This window comes from Hemicordylus capensis, chromosome 10 (assembly GCF_027244095.1).
Source record: "Hemicordylus capensis ecotype Gifberg chromosome 10, rHemCap1.1.pri, whole genome shotgun sequence".
Classification (NCBI taxonomy): domain Eukaryota; kingdom Metazoa; phylum Chordata; class Lepidosauria; order Squamata; family Cordylidae; genus Hemicordylus; species Hemicordylus capensis.
In genome coordinates this window covers 2,624,514-2,643,051 of record NC_069666.1, presented here as the reverse complement: position 1 = coordinate 2,643,051, position 18,538 = coordinate 2,624,514, and the positions used below count along the sequence as shown (strand labels likewise).

General features: G+C 46.2%; 2 protein-coding genes across 8 annotated transcripts in view; both read right to left on the bottom strand.

Annotated features, from left to right (window-relative positions):
• Positions 1 to 61: 61 nt before the first annotated feature.
• On the bottom strand, positions 62 to 9,097 carry INTS14 (integrator complex subunit 14). Of its 4 annotated transcripts, XM_053272382.1 has the most exons (13): positions 8,553 to 8,644; positions 7,693 to 7,926; positions 6,935 to 7,196; positions 6,680 to 6,787; positions 5,535 to 5,690; positions 4,390 to 4,508; positions 3,990 to 4,132; positions 3,591 to 3,683; positions 3,364 to 3,508; positions 2,912 to 3,045; positions 1,668 to 1,786; positions 1,152 to 1,217; positions 62 to 449 (listed from the first exon to the last, which is right to left on the bottom strand). In XM_053272382.1, exons 3-13 carry the CDS (start codon positions 7,154 to 7,156, stop codon positions 198 to 200), a joined length of 1,557 nt encoding a protein of 518 aa, XP_053128357.1. In that variant the 5' UTR covers positions 7,157 to 7,196; positions 7,693 to 7,926; positions 8,553 to 8,644; the 3' UTR covers positions 62 to 197. The 4 variants fall into 4 exon arrangements, with proteins under 4 accessions (XP_053128357.1, XP_053128358.1, XP_053128356.1 ...); XM_053272383.1 differs by lacking the exon at positions 7,693 to 7,926 and having other exon boundaries at positions 3,364 to 3,505; positions 8,553 to 9,097; XM_053272381.1 differs by lacking the exon at positions 7,693 to 7,926 and having other exon boundaries at positions 8,553 to 9,094.
• A 2,546-nt stretch (positions 9,098 to 11,643) lies between these two features.
• The window catches only part of DENND4A (DENN domain containing 4A), a 70,749-nt gene continuing 63,854 nt past the window's right edge, over positions 11,644 to 18,538 (bottom strand). For all 4 annotated transcript variants that reach the window (XM_053272545.1, XM_053272544.1, XM_053272547.1 and 1 more), the window contains 2 exons: positions 17,800 to 17,864; positions 11,644 to 16,548 (listed from right to left, as the gene is read on the bottom strand). In XM_053272545.1, coding sequence (XP_053128520.1) covers positions 16,412 to 16,548; positions 17,800 to 17,864 — 202 coding nt within the window. In that variant the 3' untranslated portion in view covers positions 11,644 to 16,411. The remainder of the gene's footprint in view (positions 16,549 to 17,799; positions 17,865 to 18,538) is intronic.

The window sequence follows — 18,538 nt, the reverse complement described above, 5'->3', positions numbered from 1 at the left end:
AAAGATACTGCTACTAATTTTAGAACCAGGGCCCTAAACATGCATCAACTATATCACAGTCTTAGTTTTAAAAAAACATGTAATAATAGAAGTCCAGTCACTGACCAGCTATGGAAAACAGTAAAAGAACATCAGTATTGATGAAACTGGAAACATCAACCCACCCCCCAGAGGACAGTTTGGGCATTGCAGGGTTGTCATATCCGTTCAGTCCCACTGCTGGAGAAGTCTGTCTGTAGCGGTGTGATGTTGTGGTCGTACGTGGCATACTCCGAAGTGCCGGTGCTGGCCATTTTGAGTTGCTGAGCCGCATGGGTCAGTTGGAAAGCTGCATCGGGGTGGGCAGTGTCTGGGAGGAGAGTGCATTCCCTTTCAAGGATATCTGCCACACCTTTTAGCAGGTCCAGAAACCCAAATGCTAAGGCTGCCTTCCGTAAGCGGTTCAGCTCCTAGAGGAGGAGAAACACCCACTAGATCAAATATTTGTGCACTCCTGGGGTGGAGAAGGTTTTAAGTCGCCATGTAGCATCAGCAGGGCAGAGAAGAATAGGCTGAAAATCTAAGGAAGCAGAAGAAGCCACAACACTAGCCTAGATGAAGTTAATCATTCCCCCTCCCTGAATGTTCCAGGTTAGGGGTTTTTCACCTTGGCACTGTGTGCAGCAAAGGATTGTGGGACACCATGAAGAGCACCTGTTCAATTCCTGTAGAACACTGGCCAAGACTGTGACACCGAACTTTTCTTGGATTCCAAGTGTGCCCTCCAGGAGACACCAAATGCTCCCCCTGTGTGCCAGCCCCAGAACCTTAGTAAGCACCCTTTGCTAAGCAAGATTTGCCTTGGTTTGTATTTGGATGGGAGACTACATATGAGCACTAAGATATTCCCCTTAGGGAAGGGTTTCTTAACCATGGCTGGGGTGATGGGAGTGGTAGTCCAACATCTGGGAACCCAAGGTTAAAAAACCCTTCCCTAAGGGGATGGGGCTGTAGCTCAGTGGAGGAGCAGAAGATCCCAGGTTCAATCCCTGGCAGCATCTCCAGGGAGGGCTGGGAGAGACTTGCCTGAAACCTTAAGAGAGCTTCTGCCAGTCACTACTGAGCTAGATGGACCAAGGGTCTGACTCAGCATAAGGCAGCTTCTTGTGTACCTTGTAGAAGGTCTGCGTCTTTTCAGGGAGTTTCCTTGCATTCCTGAGGATCTTCTGCACATCTGTCTGTAGAGAGGAAAGGAAAATCTGGCTGGCTGGTGCAAATTAAACCAATGTGACACACACCTCAAACCCGCCCCCCATACTACACTAATGTTCTTAATGGATGATACACTTGATTTTGTGTTAACTGTAGCACCCCCCAAAAAATTTGTGTTAACTGTAGCACTCTAGTTGTACTGGAAGACGTCAGAAAGCTGATGCAAATGCTGCCATCTTCTGAGCCAGCAGAAGCCTCCAGTCTTTCTTCTTTAAAACCGGGAGCACTGAGGCTTACACAAGGCATCCAGCACCTTCACAGGACAAGCTGAACTCCTCTCCATACCCATTTTCCCTTCTGATAAACTCCTGGGGAGTTCAAGAGCCACTAGCGTGTGAGGAACCCTTCCTGTTACAGAGCTGTGCGTGCAGGAAAAGGGTCCTGGCAGAGAATTTCAACTTGAGTCCTCTGCTCACCTGGAGGCCGTTGGGTTTAATCCACACCGTGACATTCTGGGCGTAACTACGCTTGTTTTTGGGTTGCAAGGGAAAGGGACTCTTATTGTCGTCTTCGCCATAAGGATTCTCTTTAGCATCTGTAAGATAACAAACCTGTGGAGTAGGTGGTCTGCAAGCAGGGGTGTTTTGTGCATGAGACAGGAGGGTGGGTTGTTTTAAAAAAATTCTGCATCATGAAAATTCAGAATGATGTAACTATCTGCATTCCTATGGATGCACATTGGAGTTGATTGGGAGTATATTGGTGAAGACTGGACTGAACAATGAAGGAAGCAGCAAGAAGATTAGGGGATTACTACTACTATGAATATTTATATACCACTCTTCAACCAAAGTTCTCAAAGTGGGAGGCGAGCTGGTCTTGTGGTAGCAAGCATGGCTTGTCCCCTTAGCTAAGCAGGGTCTGCCCTGGTTGCATATGGATGGGAGACTTGATGAGTGAGCACTGTAAGATATTCCCCTCAGGGGATGGAGCCGCTCTAGGAAGAGCAGAAGGTCCCAAGTTCCCTCCCTGGCAGCATCTCCAAGACAGGGCTGAGAGAGATTCCTGCCTGCAACCTGGGAGAAGCCGCTGCCAATCTGTGAAGATACCAAGCTAGATAGACCAATGGTCTGATTCAGTATATGGCAGCTTCCTATGTTCCTAAAGTGGTTTGCACTGAAACAGAAATAATTCATAAATAAGGTGGTCCCCTGTCCCCAAAGGGCTCACAATCTAAAAAGAAACATAAGGCAGATACCAGCAACAGCCACTGGAGGGATGCTGTGCTGGGGGTGGATAGGGCCAGTTGCTCTCCCCTTGCTAAATATAAGAACCACCACTTTAAAAGTTATCAGTTCTTATATCAGTTATAAGCTCAGTTATCAGGGGTTAAGACTGGGGAGGATTGCAATGTGGGACTGAAGCCCTTTAGCTTTTTACTTCCAAGCCTCTGGCAATCCCTGTAGCCATAAGGACTAGAAACTTGAAAAGGGGAATCCTGAAAGTTTAGGAAGAAATACACAATACACCCACACCCCACATGTATTTAACTCCTTGAAATATTCATGCATACACCCACAGAGAGAGGAAGCTGCTGCGTGAGCAGAGTTTCACCATCCAGGAAAAGAGATGGCTGGGTGAGCACAGAGATTTGCAAATGGAGCTGCCACCTCCACTGAAAGGGAAGCTCTGATGGGGGCTATTTCAGCACAGCTCCTACCTGAGATGGGCCCCAGCTGGGCCATCTTCCCCAGCCAAGGAAGAGGCTCTGGGCCCGGCTCAAAGAGAGACATCATCAGGTTAGACTTCTTCTTGCTATCGGCTTGAGAGTACAGCATCCCGTACCATTCGGGCCTGAAAGGGCAAGCGAGACATCCACAATGAGAAGGGGCATCCTCGCTCCAAGGAGGAGAGCAGACTGGATCACACTGGGCTGGGCTTGTTCTTTCCGCACAGGAAGCAGCTGGAATTTGCTCTGCATTTAGAGTAGCTCCTCGTCGATTCAGACATAATGCAAAGCCACATTTGGGACCTCAAACCAGGATCTGAGCCACAGCCTGAGGCTGGTCTGCAAACCAATTCGTGCGAATGGCGGCAGCGTCATTATGGGATTCATAAACTGTTGCTGGGGACTGTGTGGCTCCCCCCCCCCGCCCCACAACACCTCCGTACCCCAGCTGAACGATGGCTACCATGCCTTCCACTTTCAGGCTCCCGTGCAACAACACACAGAAGTTGGGGATCTTGCCCGCAATCTGGTTAGCCGAATTCTCATCTTCGACATCATCTGCAATCCCTGGACCCATCTCGTCTCCTTCTAGGGAGAAGGGAAGCGGAACAGCTGTCATCAGGTGCCCTAGATGGCCATGGCTGGGGAAGAGCAGAGCAACGAGACTCACCTTTGTTGAGCGCAATGGGCAATACCAAATGCCTCGAGAGGACGGGGGGGCTGGAAATATCCACTATGTCTATGAAACCAACAATTTCCAAATCTAGGGAAAGAAACAGTTCAAAAGGGGGGCGGGCGGGGGAGAAAAGGAGAAATCAGACTTAAGAATACCAGTGGTGGGTTTTTTTCATATCTTGTTTAAATAGCAAAACGCTATCCAACAAATGTCCCAGGCTCACCTCTAGCCCAAGTTCTCAGAAAGGGAACAGCTCACTATGTCTGTTAAGGCTCCCTTGCAGGTTGGCACCAGAAACAAGAAGAGAGACTGCCAGTCCCTTGGCCTCATTTTTATTTTACCCCATCCTTCCTCCAAGGAGCCCAGAGTGGTGTACACAGAACTGGTTATTACTTGTATTGATTGTCTTGGGGATTGGATCTATTTCCTCATCTATAATAAACGGCTCCGGCCTTGGGAAGGCTTGCACATCCGAAGACAAGTGCCCGCATTTCAGAACAGCATGGAAAGGTGTATATGCAACATCTATGAGCTTTCTGGAACAGGAAAAAACTTATTGTTAGGGCAGGACATTCAATCTATGGAAGAAAATGCTTTCAAGTGAACTAAGCCAGCAGAGGTTCCCCAACCTTGAGTCTCCAGATGTTGATAGACTAGAACTCTCAATCACCCCAGCCTTGGGTGTTGTAATCCAACAACATCTGAGGCCCCAAGGCTGCATTGTTGCAAATCTCCTTGAAGAGGCTGAAGGGCCATTTCGACAGAGTGATGGTGCTCACAGGCATATACTCACCCGAACATGGACTGTACGTTCTTCAAGCAAAGGGGTCCGTCGATAGTAAATATCTGCCCTTCCCCATTGTTTAAGTCTATAAGCCGTTCGAGACAATCTAAAGAATCGGAACTCTGAAGCTGCAAGCAAGACAGGCGTTAGTTCTCACACACACTGGAAGAAGGGCTGTTTCCTACTACAAGTCCACTAAGCTGCCATTCTGTTCCCTTTTATGCTACAATCCTTGACCCAAACATGAAAGTTATGGCAGAACCCCTTTCAAGATTCAGGTGAAATTATGCAAGTATTTTTGCAGGCTTAATTCCAGCTGTAGAACTAGTGTTACCCTGAGTTAGCACACACAGGCCTGCAAACTGCTTCCCATCCAATTTGGGTGACACACCAGGTGGGGTTTATTGACTGCACAGATTAAATACAAAGATTGCCCAGATCATCCCAAGAAACACGGTTGGTTACAGCTTGCTCCAACGGTCTGCTGTGCAAAGCAAATATCCTCCACATTTGAACAAATGTCCTGTTTGTTCAGAGAGACTTCCTAATGTGTTTTATTACAGCCGGGTGGGATTTTAATGGTATGTAAACCACCTGGAGATGTTCTGTATCATGCGTTTTATAAACATAACAAAACACACACAGACAAATGTTAACAGTCCCCTGCACAGCTTTGCACAATTTCACAGAGAGGGGATCTGAGGAAAGGCAGTGGCGCCAGGAAGTTTTTCACACCGGGCTTTTAGTTCGTATCTCCTCCGGAATGGAGGTGTCTGTTCACATATCGGCCAAATCCGCCCCAAGTCCCTGCGAGCCATCAGGGAGCACTTCACACACAATTCAGGTTTTTCATTGTGCGTTAGAGTGTAGCCTAGTTTATATCCAGGGTAAAAATTAAAAAAAATCTACTTCTTGTGTGGGTTTTGGGGGGCAACTCTGAATTCACAGTAAAGGCTGCTGTCTGGGAAAGCTCCAGGGAGCCCAGCCCCATCTCCCTGCATGGATGCAATGTTGCATCCACAGCTGCTGAACCTATATCCATGAAAGCCAGGGCCCATTGTCCAAACGGTCCAGCAGCCAGCCTCCCATAAGCCCCAGTGCAAGCGCTGTTGTGGAGACAGTGCTCACAGAAGCAGCCAGCCAGAGGGACTCACCTCCTCCAGATTGGCCATGCACATGATGTACAGCTTGGATGGGAAAGGGAAAGGCAGCGGGAACCGGTTGCTTTCGCTTCGCTGGCCAAGAGTGGCTAAAGAGTGGCGGAGAGAGCCTCTGCCAATGCCTAAGCTGCCGTCTGTCACAAGGACAACCTAACAAAGAAGTTGGGACACAAGAGTCACACATGGAGGCCACCAAGGGGCTCATCTCCAGATCCTAGTCTGTCCTGAAAGCTTCATAGGTGAGCTTTAAGTGAGCCAGTCTTGCAGGCATTGCTGGGAGACCCAAATTCACCTTCCTGCCCAGCTCAGAACCAATAGCTTTCTCCCACCCTTCATTTCCTTTCCGTCAAGCAGGGACTCCAATGACTTGGCACTAAGAGTCGTTGCAAACACTCTCTGACCTTTGGAAATACAGTCTCCTTCCTAAAATGCCTTTCAACAAACAGCAAAAGAAAAGCTCGGTGTGTGTATTAATTTATTATATATACAGCAGATTTCTGCCCTTTAAAAAGGACCAGCAATTGGAGATTCCTGGCTTTTCATAGTTGCTAATCTAGAGGCAAAAGAAGTGCTGTTGATGACAAACTGAGCATTCTGGAAGACAGCCTCTCTTTCGCCCACTTTCAGCCCATGAAGACAGATACAGAGAGAGTTTGTCTTAATTTTGCAGCCAAATGCTGTGAAGCTATTCTGCCCGGATGTGTTTTGCTCCACTATGTAGTACAGGGGTAGATAGAGTCTCTTTTTCTCTCCCTAGAACCTCGAGGTCACCAACCTCAGCCAGGAACAAATTAGTGGCTCTGAGAGGCACATATACACCTAGAATTAAGGCACAGGGTGCGTCTGGGTGCATGGCTCCTAGCTAGAAACCTATTCTCAGTACTACACCTGAGTTCATAGTTCTTTCACACTCCTGGGTTTCCCTCAAACTTTCTTTGCTTCCGCAGTTTAGTTTAGAAATAGTCTTGTTGCTGTGATTGTTAAGCTATCAGGAAGCTCTTGATCTACTGCAAATCACCCAGCTATAAAGCAGTAGACCCCTTTTTACCTTCTGCCCACTGCTGCAGTTTCTAGCCGTCTTCCACAGTGGAACACCAGAGCACAAAACCCTACATCTGAAATATGCTCTGAAGCCTCACCTGGCAGGGAATAGCAGCCCCCCATTCCTGCTGCACAATGTTACAGACTCCAAGCAGGGCCGACTCCAAACACGTTTTGTCATAATCATCCATATTACTTAGGGCTTCCTGTGGACACAAATTGCATACTTGTTGGCCTGGGCAATATGCAATTATATTGGGCAAATTTTGCAGAGTGCTGAGAAGACTTCCAAATAAACATGCCCACTACAGTTAACACTTTTTCTTTCTTTCTTTTTTGCCATTATACAGTACCTGGAGAGTGTTGTAGTCTCTTGTGAAGGGAACCATCAGTTCCCAGAGGGATGAAAACACAACCAAGGCAGTAAATTCCAATTTGTAGTTGGTGGCCATGTGTTCAAAGAGCATGGTGAGGCCATGAGCGGCGAGATGTTTCCGCTGATACTCCTCAGAGCCCTCAATGGAGACTGGTCGGGTCATGGAGAGGGACACGTCCATCACCACCACAGTCGGCATGGTGGTCCCTTCTTTGCTTTGTCAAATGCAGAAGCAGAAACTGATACAAAGGACAGGAAAGTAACAGAGATCCAACAATTACTTTTTATAAGAATGACATATGTAAGATCTCTCCATGTGTCACACTTCTTGATATTAGGAGAATCATTATAACTTGCTTCCACGCTCGGTTTCTAGGGTTGGGACAAAAAATGGTTGGTGGTGGTGGTTTATAAATAAATATATGGGGAAGAGGGAAAGATGGTCTATGTTACAGGGAGAGGTGGAAAAAAACATTTTAGGAGTGGTAGAGGAAATCTAGGGGAGAGCAAAGGAAGTGAAGTACATGCAACAGCATTTGCCCACTTCTCCCCGACCCCCCTGATGTGCTCGCTCCCTCTCTTGTTCTCTTCCATTGTCAGCTTTATACACTATAAGCTACTTGTGGGTAAAAAGATCATCTTTGCCTGTCAGTCTCTCTAAGGAGCTACATACACAGATGGCAGTGTGTGAATAGCCAACGACAGGTTGCACTAGCACTCTCCTCTTGTACCTACTTGTTTGTTTGCTTGGTGCTTTATCAACCTTCCATTGATGCTTGATTCAAATAAAACCTATAGATGCTAGTTTTAGCAGGAGATTTTGTTGTTTGTTGCGGTGACAGATAATTTCTTGGTCTTTTCACACAGTGTAGGGATGGGGCTGTAGCTCAGTGACAGGGGATCTACTTTCCATGAAGAAGGGCCCCAGGTCCAATCCCTGGCAGCGGTGGTCTCTCTGATTTTTTTCATCTGTGTGTGGAATGAGTATCAAGGCAGTGTGTGCACACCTGCATTCAGAATAGGTCCCTTCCTGATTCTACCTGAGCAGGATCTAAACTTATCTGAGCGGACATTAAAAAAAACCACTTGTGAGTGCAGGCATATGTGCACGCCTTAAAGGGAATATGGTCTGTCAGCATTTCCAGGGAGGACTGGGAAAGACCCCTGCCTGAAACCCTGGTGAGCTGCTGCCAGTCAGTGTAGGCAAAATTTTAGCAGAGAGAAATCATTCTTTACCCACAATGTGAATACACTGGAGCGTAAGATGTTTTGATATCGTATCTGTGTTTCATATCTATGTGATACACACATTTCAGAAAGTTTACTTTAAATTCTGACTTTTAGATCAACTTAAATTCACTATATCTAAATTTATTGTGTTTTCTGCGTTATAGACAATGACAAAACCAGCAGTTGGGAAGGGAAGCAGAATCTACCAGGGTGGTCCCCAGGGAAGGAGAAATCCACGGACCCCACTTTGGGGTTGGTGGTTTGGGAGAGGGGTGCCCCCCACCCTCAGGCTAGCTGGAGAAGGGAGGGGGCGTATGTGTCAATCACGCCTCTCCACTCCGGGTTGGGGAGGTGCGAAAACTCACCTGCAGGGCGCCGCCATCTTGCGTCCACCCCCTAGAATCTTCCCCGCTGCTACTGAAACTGCGAACTTCAGGGCCGCGGAGGCACGAGGGGGACTGGCCAAGCGCCCAGTGAGCATGCGCAATTCGTCTCACGCGTGCTCAGTAGCGGCGCAGGAAGTTCTCCAGTTGCCCGTTTGTGGATAGGTTTTGCCCTCAGTTGGAAGGAATCTGGTGGTCTTTTCCATTTTCCTGCCTGGTGGCGGGCTGGGGGTTGTGTAGGGAGGCGCATAGAAATGGGGGAAAGGCCGGCTGGACTCTCCCCCACCTCAGCCCACCTTTGCCGAGGAAGAGCTGCTCATTGATGTTAATGGGGAAATGTTGGGTTTTAGCACAGCTGCAAGCAGATTGGGCTTTGCCAGAACCCGAGAGGCGTTTTATGCGGTGCGGTTTGGGATGGAAATCCAAGCCAGCCTCAGCCCCTCTTCAAAAGTCAAGCCAATGGACACTGACCCTGCCATGAGGGGCTGCACTGACGCCAGAGTTTTGCAGGGCTGTATTCCAGGAACTCACCAGCCCCCCTCTGGACCAGGCTGTGCAAAATATGCCGCCCAGTTGTCCAAAATTGCTGTGCCCCTCCCCCCCTCCGCAAGTGCTTGCCCTTTAACAGCTGTGAGCACTAATTAAATCAGCCCTGCCCAGAGTCCTTGAGGGGAGAATAGATTCTGGGGGCTTTTAAGGAAGGGGGCTGTGACAGGGGGCCTGCCTTTGGTGTGGGACTGAGGGCTGGGGCACAATGTACTCCCTTAGGGCTATTTTAGGAGCTGTAAGATTATTATTATTATTATTTTGCATTTATATCCCGCTCTTCCTCCAAGGAGCCCAGAGCGGTGTACTACGTACTTCAGTTTCTCCTCACAACAACCCTGTGAAGTAGGCTAGGCTGAGAGAGAAGTGACTGGCCCAGAGTCACCCAGCAAGTCCCATGGCTGAATGGGGATTTGAACTCGGGTCTCCCCAGCCCTAGTCCAGCACTCTAACCACTAAATCATGCTGGCTCTCAATCCTTTGGCCAAATCCTCATAAGATTAAAAAATGCCACATTGCCCCCACTTTATATATATTTTATATCCCGTTCTTCCTCCAAGGAGCCCAGAGCGGTGTACTACATACTTAGGTTTCTTTCTCACAACAACCCTGTGAAGTAGGTTAGGCTGAGAGAGAAGTGACTGGCCCAGAGTCACCCAGCTAGTATTATGGCTGAATGGGGATTTGAACTCGGGTCTCCCCAGTCCTAGTCCAACACTCTAACCACTACACCACGCTGGCTCCTGCCTAGCCAGCTTTTGTTATTGGGTCTAGGGTGAAATAGTCTGTAATGTGTTTGGTGATTTATTTCTTTTTACATTTTATATCCCGCTCTTCCTCCAAGGAGCCCAGAGTGGTGTACTACATACTTGAGTTTCTCCTCACAAGAACCCTGTGAAGCAGGTTAGGCTGAGAGAGAAGTGACTGGCCCAGAGCCAGCCAGCAAGTCTCATGGCTGAATGGGGATTTGAACTCGGGTCTCCCCAGTCCTAGTCCAACACTCTAACCACTACACCACGCTGGCTCCTGCCTAGCCAGCTTTTGTTATTGGGTCTAGGGTGAAATAGTCTGTAATGTGTTTGGTGATTTATTTCTTTTTACATTTTATGTCCTGCTCTTCCTCCAAAGGAGCCCAGAGTGGTGTACTACATACTTAAATGTCTCCTTAAATGTAGGTTAGGCTGAGAGAAAAGTGACTGGCCCAGAGTCACCCAGCTAGTATCATGGCTGAATGGGGATTTGAACTCGGGTCTCCCCAGTCCTAGTCCAGCACTCTTAACTGCTACACCACACTGGCTCTGTGGAGAGACAGGGTGTGCACGTCCATTGACTGTGGGGCAGCTATTCCAGTGGTGGTGGGGAATGGAAGAAGTAAGGATGGCAGGTCAGCAGGCCATTGCCGGGGGAGGGAAGTCAGAAACTGAATTGCTGTTTCCCCTTCTGGCTGCCTTGCCAGCTCTTTGACCTCAGAAAGCAGTGCCAGCCTCCCACAGAGCCTCGTCTTGCTTCTTTGTAATGCCAGGTAGGTCTAGAATATACCTGAAATTATCCATAATTTGATTCTGGATGAAGGGGCTGACCTGGTATCTATCACAGAGACTTGGTTGGGGGAGGCTGGTGGCCCAGTCTGGTCCCAGCTTCTCCCTCCAGGGTACTCTGTTGAGCAGCAAGGGAGGCAATGTGGGCGGGGAGGTGGAGTGGCTGTGGTCCATAAGGATAACCTCTCCCTTGCCAGGATCCCTATCAAAATGTCTGGCCATATTGAATGTGTGTACTTAAGTTTGGGGACCAGTGATAGACTGGGACTTCTTTTGGTGTACTGATCATCTTGCTGCCCAACAGAGTCCCTAACTGAGCTGACGGACTTGGTCATGGAACTAGTTGGAGTCTCTCAGGCTTGTGGTGGTGGGGTACTTCAATGTTCACTTTGGGACCAGTTTGTCCAGGGCGGCTCAGGAGTTCATAGCGGCCATGACAACTATGGGCCTATCCCAAGTGGTCTCGGGACCGACGCATATTGCTGGTCAAATGCTTGATCTGGTCTTTCACTCTGAACAAGGTGGTATTCCGTGGATGGGAACTCCTATGATTTCCCCATTGTCATGGATGGACCACCATCTGGTTTGCCAACTCGTCTGGTGGCTACTCAGGAACGGGCCTTCTCCATTGCTGCCCCTGGACTTTAGAATACACTCCCTGTTGAAATAAGAGCTTCCCCATCTCTGGCAACTCAAGACATATTTATTCACCCAGCACTCAAGATATATTTATTCACCCAGGCTTTTAATTAGATTTATAATTTTAATTTTTATGTGGGGTTTTTAATGATTTTAATGTTAATGATTTTTCTGTTTAAATGATTTCGTTGATTCAATTTTTAAATGATTTTAATTGTAAACCACCCAGAGATGCAAGTTTTGGGTGGTCTAGAAATGTGTTAATAAATAAATAAATAAATGCAGCAGAAGGGTCCTACACAAGCCCACTGTTATGGTGGGCATCCCAGGCACCACATTTGGGCTTCTACCACCATCAAATAACTCATTTTATTAAGCTGGAAATGAATGGAGAAAACATTACAAGTACTTGTCTCTGACAGACATTTTGAACAGGAGAATGACTACAGAGATTTGTTTTTCCCCTTTATTGACTCATTGTAAAAGTTTAAATAGATCAGTTTTTATTATTTTGGACATTTGTGGGGTGGGGGAACCACCTTTTCCCATTGTGAACATTGACATATACACCTTATAATTGACCTACAAAACAAAATAGAACACTTAAACGGATGTCCTTTGTTGGTAAATAAAATGTAAACATTACATATTTACACATCTACAACCATTCATTTGTGAAAGTGCTCCTTTGTAAATGAAGGAAGTGTCCATTCTGAAATTCCAATGAGTATATATTTTCCAGAAAAAAAAAATATCATCCTCCTGTTTTAAAACATTATATACACACATTTACATGTAATGAATATCCATTTCTGTCTTTGGGGTAAAGTATTTCCTGGTGAAATACCAGAAAGTCACCCATCTGATAAAGCTGTATCTGTACCAAGAGCAAAGCTAACATTGCAGCTAACACTGAACACCCACTGGGGATCAAACTACAAGCTACATCAAATGCATCACCAGCCCTGGATGCTTGGTTCCCCCTCAAACCCATCCCAATAGCAGCAGTGGGGGCCCCTTATCCAGTTCTGGGCCACGGAGGAAGGGGCTCTGACCTCCCAATTTGCCGTGGCACCAATCGGGACTGGGCTCCCTGTGACTTATTTGTCTGGTGGGGCGGGGGGGGGGGAGAGAAGTTGCCACCACCAGCAAATGGTCTCACACCAACTAGATGTTTTTTCCTCTGCTGAAGTCATGAAACAAACAGATGAAAGGCATAGGCTGTATTACAGAATGCAAACACAGAACTGTTTCAGAGTATTAGGACAAAGTACTCAGACATTATTAGGGCAAATCACTATACAGAACACAGAAGAAAAAGATTTGAAAACTGTTGAGGGAAAATGGACAAGAATCAATCAAGCTCCTTTTTAAAAGCAAGTGTGATGTGTGGGATCAAATTTCAACACTTTTGTGACATGTGGGAAGCTTCTTTATCCTCTAAAAGGGTCACAGTGGAATGTGAATAAGGTAGCTTTTTGTTTGTACAATGACTTCACAGAGTCTGTTGTAGGAGCAGCAAGGTTGTGTAAAGGTATCACATGCAAACATTATGTGGAAGCAAGGTAGGAGGAAAACCTGGGTAGAAGTGATCGTGTGGAAGCAAGGTAGGAGGAAAACCAGGGTGGCTTTTCCTCCTACCTGCCTTCTACACAATCACTTCTACTAAGGTTTTCCTCTGATCTTGCTTCTACCCAACTGATAATTGGGAGCACAAACAGCTCCTAAACCCGGGCAGAACACATTTTTTGATTGTGTGAATGACCTCTTAGTGATGGCAGATTCCATATCAAGAGTTTCCAGCCTGCAATTATTGAGAAAGATGTGATGCAGATGAGTGTCCTGCGTGCTGGCACATTTACAACATTACGAGAGCTGTTATCCTAGATGGGGAAGGGCCATAGAGCTTAGCTGTAGCACGCACACACACACTGCCATGCTTTTCAGTGGAATCCATTCACACATCATTCAGCTGCCACTTGCCAAATGATGCAAAATCAAGAGATGTACATGCGTGTGTGGACCAGGCCAGCTGTTCTCCCTGCCAGATGGCAAAACAGGTTTTTTGAAAAAGGGGAGGTTTTTTAAAATTAAAAAAAGGTGATAGAGCAGGAGCAGGGGATTAGCTATGCAGGGCGAGGTGGGGGTGGACCAAAATTTATTTTGGGTATGTGCAAGCCGGGGTGTGTCTCAACTTCAAGTAGCTCTCTGGATCCTGGCCATTTCTCACTATACTCATATTTCTCACTATACTATCTTTACATAGTACCAAGGTGCCAACACGGGCTCATCATGACTCTGCAATACCAAAATTCGAGTTGACAGGATGTTCTCCAAGAGGAACAAGGTCAGTTTTTAATTGCCACGTTAATAAAAACCTTAATGTTGCTGGCTCAACATGGATGTTTACCTGTAGTCACACACATATACACACACCTGACAGAATGGTGACCTATTCCAAAACCACTTCCATGAAAACCCGGCTCATCTTAGTTTACCAGAGAGTTGAGTCTGCTTTGTAGATTTCCAAGTTGCCCTAGAAATATGTTAGAACTCTCAGGAAGCAGACACGGTCCCTCCATCATAGCTATAAAGTGCTATGCATATCTATAATAGTGCCTTCCACGATGCCAACGAAAACAAGAAGTGGCATTTCAGAGGCCAATGACACAGCACAAAAATGTAGGTATTATGACTTAGAATAATTTATACACCAGGAGTCAACAAAAGGTTCTCAAAGTGGCTTACATAGCAAAAGAAAAGAGAAGATGGTTTCCTGTCCCCAAAGGGGTCACAATCTGAAAGTCAACACAAGGAATACACCAGCAAGCAACAGCCACTGAGAGGGTTGCTGTGCTGGGCTGAATAGGGATGACTGCTCTCCACCTGAAGCTCAAGATAAGGAGGGAGTGACCACTTGAAAATGTGCCCCTTGGCCCAATTCCCTATTTACATTCGAGGCAGCCAATTTGCACAACTTTTACTTAGTAAATACAGCATAACATGGGTACTGCACACAGAAGTTAAACGCCCGCTCCCTCAATACTAGGTACTTAGCAGTGAAGTGGTTTCCCAAGTAATCTGCCCACTGGTTTAGGAGACACAGCTCTATCACACAACTGCACAATTCATAGAGACAAAAGTTCGGAAGGTTACCACTAGCTATGTGTGTCTGTAATTGGAAGGTGAGTAGAGGTGTGTGGAAATGCACGGCACACAGCCCCGGGGAAATTCTCTAGCACAAGTCCCACTGAAATGCATGGGAACTGTGCACTAGAACCGTGCTTCCCAACTGTGGTTCGTGGACACTGCAAGTGGTTCGTGAGCAGGGGAGATAATGTAATAATAATCAACATCAGCCTTCTCATTAAGTTAAGTGTTATCTTAACACTACTGCAGGTAAATGTTCTGTGATGAGCATAATAAATTGTTGGAAATAGCTGCATGTTTAATATCTCTCAATATACAAGTTTGATTCCCATCAGCCATAGGCTATGTTACACATGTTTGAAATAGCTTGCTTACATGGTGTTCCAGAAAAGCTTTTGATGACGACGTTGTGGTCTGCATAAAGGGGAAGGTCGAGAACTGTTGCACTAGAACTTCCTAGTGGACTTGACTGACTGACTGACCGACTACTCACCCAAAGAGATTTGTGTTTCTTGAACAGCAGCTCACCATGCTGTGTGGCAGCTGCCAGTCTGTGAAGACAAGACTGAGCTAGATAGACCAATGGTCTGACTCAGTATATGGCAGCTTCCTAATTTCCTATGACCCATGCTGGAACTGAGAGGGTGGGGGCAGCTTCCAGCGCAGCTTTTGATGTGGCCCAGGGGTCTGCTGTTGAAAGACAAAAGTCTAAGCTCCTTCCTGGGTACATTGAACATAGCTCTTTTGATCCTGCCTCAGAAGAAACTTAAGAGCTGCTAAGGCATAGGTGAATCCCAAGTGGTGTGATTATTTAGCATGCTCAGCCTGAGAAAATCTGCTGTTAAGTGGGGGGCGGGGCGGGAGGGAATGACTGGAAGAGAGATTTGGCAGTGCTGGCAACAGATCTCTGCAAGCCTGTGCAACTCAAAGAGAACACATGTTCTCCAGTTCCTGAAATGTCTGGCTCCCCGGCTAAGAAACAGAAGAAGTGCCCAGTTAGGCAAAAGGTACAGCCATGCAACCTAGGAATTAGCAAACGAACAAAAGCATCTCAGATGCACCTAGTGCAGTATACAGCATCTCTCAAAGCAGATTTAAATTTTCTCCACATTTCCTAGAGCAAATCTTTTGCATTCTCCCCAAGGACAATCTTAATTTCTAACTGATTATCTACAGCCAAAGATATCATCCTCAGTTAATCCTTTGCAAAACCCAGCAGTATGTAGCACAGAATGAGAGAAAGTTTGACCCCAATTTCTTCAAAGTGACGAATGCGTGTTAATTATGAAAGCTTCATACAAGTTTGCTGTACTTGTCAGCTAAAATTTGCAATGTGATTTTTAAAAAAAATATTATGAACAGACAAGCCACACTGCAATCTAGGACAGTGTTGAAATTTCCATTCTACTTGGGGGCGAGGTGGGGAGCTCTTTCTGCAAAAAAGACCAGTTTCTATAAACAAACAGCAATATACTGAGGGAGGACAGAAGTATTGCTTATGCAACAGTATCACTGAATTCACTAGAGTAATTTAAAAAGTTAAAAAAATATGAACTTACTATAAATAATTTAAAATCTGTTATTATACAACTCTGGTATGTGCTCTGTAACATTTTAAACATCCTATGTAAACAGTTTTGCAAAGCTTATTTCACCCATGCAACCTCGTGCATGATTTTGGTCCATCTCTAGCTCAGCTTTCTTCAAGGGATTGTTCAGGTGTGTCCACTAAGGGGATTGTGGACGCCATCAAGGTGAAGAGACCGCTCTATGGCCTGCTGTCCATAATCACTCCAGTATCCTTTGTCCCCCACTATGAAATTCTGATGCCAGAACACAAAAACAAACAAACAAATTGAAGATGCCTTTTTAAGTGGAGAAAGGCGAGAATCTCTGTGAAGTCTTTTTTTTTTTTTTTTTTTTAACATATAAACCTTGCCGGCAATTCATCACAGGTGATCCTTCTTTTTAAAGATATGGCTCCCCAAAAAGCCTTCGGCACTCCATCACTCCAGTACTGGGAGGCTTATCGAAGTCATGGGTACTTTCGACCTGAGTTGCCATTAGGCGGTCATAAGCCATTTTGTATTCTCTATCAAAAGCATCTGCAGAAATAGGAAACAAATACCCTTCATACAAGTACAAGGATGCAACGGGCACGAGGAATATTCTGGTCTAGCCACGGCTTCTGTAATGAGCTTGTAGCAATTTCCATTCAGTTTATTGGGAATTGCAAAGGGGAACATCCCAGTGGGTCAGGAGTGACTTGTCCTAACAAGCCGGGGCAGGGGCAGGGGGAGGGGGCGGGCAGGCGGGCAAAGGAGACATAGCTGCCTCTCCTTCCCAAAGCTCCATTTGCTCCTCTCTCTCCCGCCCCGCCCCAGTGTTAACGAGAGCCATGCTGCCCTGCAGGCTGGCCGTTCACCAGGTACAGCTGCACAGTTGATGGACGGCTAGCCTGCAGACAGTAAACAAGGCGGGAAAGAGAGCAAGAGGCAAAGGAGCTCCAGGAAGCAGAGGCCCCCCTATCTCATTAGGACAAGCTGTTCCTGCAGTGGATTATTCCAGAGCGCATTATTCCAAAATAGGAGGTTCATCTTCTGTGGATTCATACAGCGGGTCTCACTCCCATAGACATGCAAAATGGGGAATTTAAAGACTCTTGGTTGGGGGTGGGGGAGGCAAAACAAAAAACAACAACACCCTTACACTTGGAAATCAGTCCACAAAAGTAACTAGCCTACCAAAACAATTTGATTGGGACAGCAACTGAGGGTGTTTAAGCCTAATGCCATTCTCCCTGAACTTTCTCTCCATTTCACGGGGCGATATAGGCGCCTGTATCATGCCTTTCTCCCACAGGAAGGGAGTGGAAGAGCTTGGAAGGGGTGACCGAGTGAGGAGGAAACAGTGTTGAGGGGAAAGATTAAACATCACTACCGCTTTGATCAAAATTAACAACTCCCCTGACACACAGCGGAATTCATTTTTTAAAAACCCAATGAAACTGGGAGACCAATTGCAGATTTCCTCCATAGTTTTAGTTTGGACCATTAAGGCACATCAAAGCCCCCCAGGGGAAGGGGGAGAAAGAGAGGGAGCACAATTGTTTATCTACTTTACAGAAACTTTCCTACCGGCTTGCCTGATCCTTACCCCATACCACTGCAGGCAAATCACTATTTACAAGCCTGGTTTCAGAGAACAGAAGCCACTAGCCTGAAATGCTTGTACATCATCTTAAATGGAGCCTGGCAAAGCAGGCTTCAGATTACAAATATTCTTACAACTCTTGAAGCAATGGTTTAAAGTTACCACTTCCATGCATAAACAGCAGAACAAGACTGATGGCTTACCTATGTCAATGTTATCTCTTCCAAGTGCAACGAGAGAGAGAAATAATATTTCTCTATAAAGACTCCTAAAAAGAAAAGAAAAAATGGGAAAGCATTATTATTATTTTTAACCACCATTTCCACTCCCTCTGACTGGATTGTACATGAGGACAGGACACCCTGCTTCAGATGATCCTGAAATTCTGCTCCAGCACATATGAAAAAACGGTGATTTTTAAAATAGTGCTCCTCTAATGCCCATTGCCCACAAAGAGGATGCTAATAAACACTGAGCCCTGGTGACACTGTGGCTGCTTGAACTGAAGTGGAAAGGCACCCAGTGGATGGGCTGGGAGCAAAAATGCTGCAATGTTGTTAAAGCTAAGTAGTAGCTGAGTTGGCCAGTTCCTTGGATGGGAGACCACTGGGAGTGCCCCCGAAGGGTAGGACATGGTATAATACACAAAGACTATAAAAGGTTTTAATCTTCCTGGGACAGGGACATTTTGGCTTAGGTTTACTGTGTAAGGTGCCAAAACAGTACATTGCTAATGCTATATAAATCACCACCACCATTACAAGAATGGAAGAACAGATCCTGCTCTAAAGCAGTAAATAGCAATAATCTAATCAAAGCCCAGAATGAGCTACCACTATTTATATACTGCTTTTCAACAAAAGTTGGCAAAGCGGTTTGCATAGAAAAATAAATAAATAATAAATAAGATGGCTCCCTGTCCCCAAAGGGATCACAATCTAA